This window comes from Bombus impatiens, unplaced genomic scaffold (assembly GCF_000188095.3).
Source record: "Bombus impatiens unplaced genomic scaffold, BIMP_2.2 scf_0237, whole genome shotgun sequence".
Taxonomy (NCBI): domain Eukaryota; kingdom Metazoa; phylum Arthropoda; class Insecta; order Hymenoptera; family Apidae; genus Bombus; species Bombus impatiens.
The window spans coordinates 273,565-273,804 of record NT_176656.1 but is presented as its reverse complement, the minus strand read 5'-3'; the positions used below and the strand labels follow the sequence as shown (position 1 = coordinate 273,804).

The 240-nt window shown below is 55.4% G+C and overlaps 1 protein-coding gene across 1 annotated transcript in view; it reads left to right on the top strand.

Moving 5' to 3' along the window:
• Nucleotides 1-240, top strand: part of LOC100747486 — a 70,952-nt gene that overhangs the window by 3,463 nt on the left and 67,249 nt on the right. Inside the window, exon 2 of the mRNA XM_033320106.1 lies at nt 33-237. Within this exon, the coding sequence (XP_033175997.1) occupies nt 33-237 (205 nt within the window). The remainder of the gene's footprint in view (nt 1-32; nt 238-240) is intronic.

The following is a 240-nucleotide window of genomic DNA, read 5'->3' as shown; positions in this document are numbered from 1 at the left end:
AACCCGACTTTGGCTTGGACCACCACCAACAGCAGAATCACCATCAACACCAACAGCAGCAGCAGCAGCAACAACAACAGCAGCAGCAGCACCAGCAGCACCAGCAGCAGCAACATCAGCAGCAGCAGGGCCAAAATCCAGATTCGCGACCACACCATCACCTTCAGCAGCATCATCATCATCAGCATCATCCCGGAAATCATCTCCACTCTGGCGATTCGGGGGGTGGGATAGGAGGTG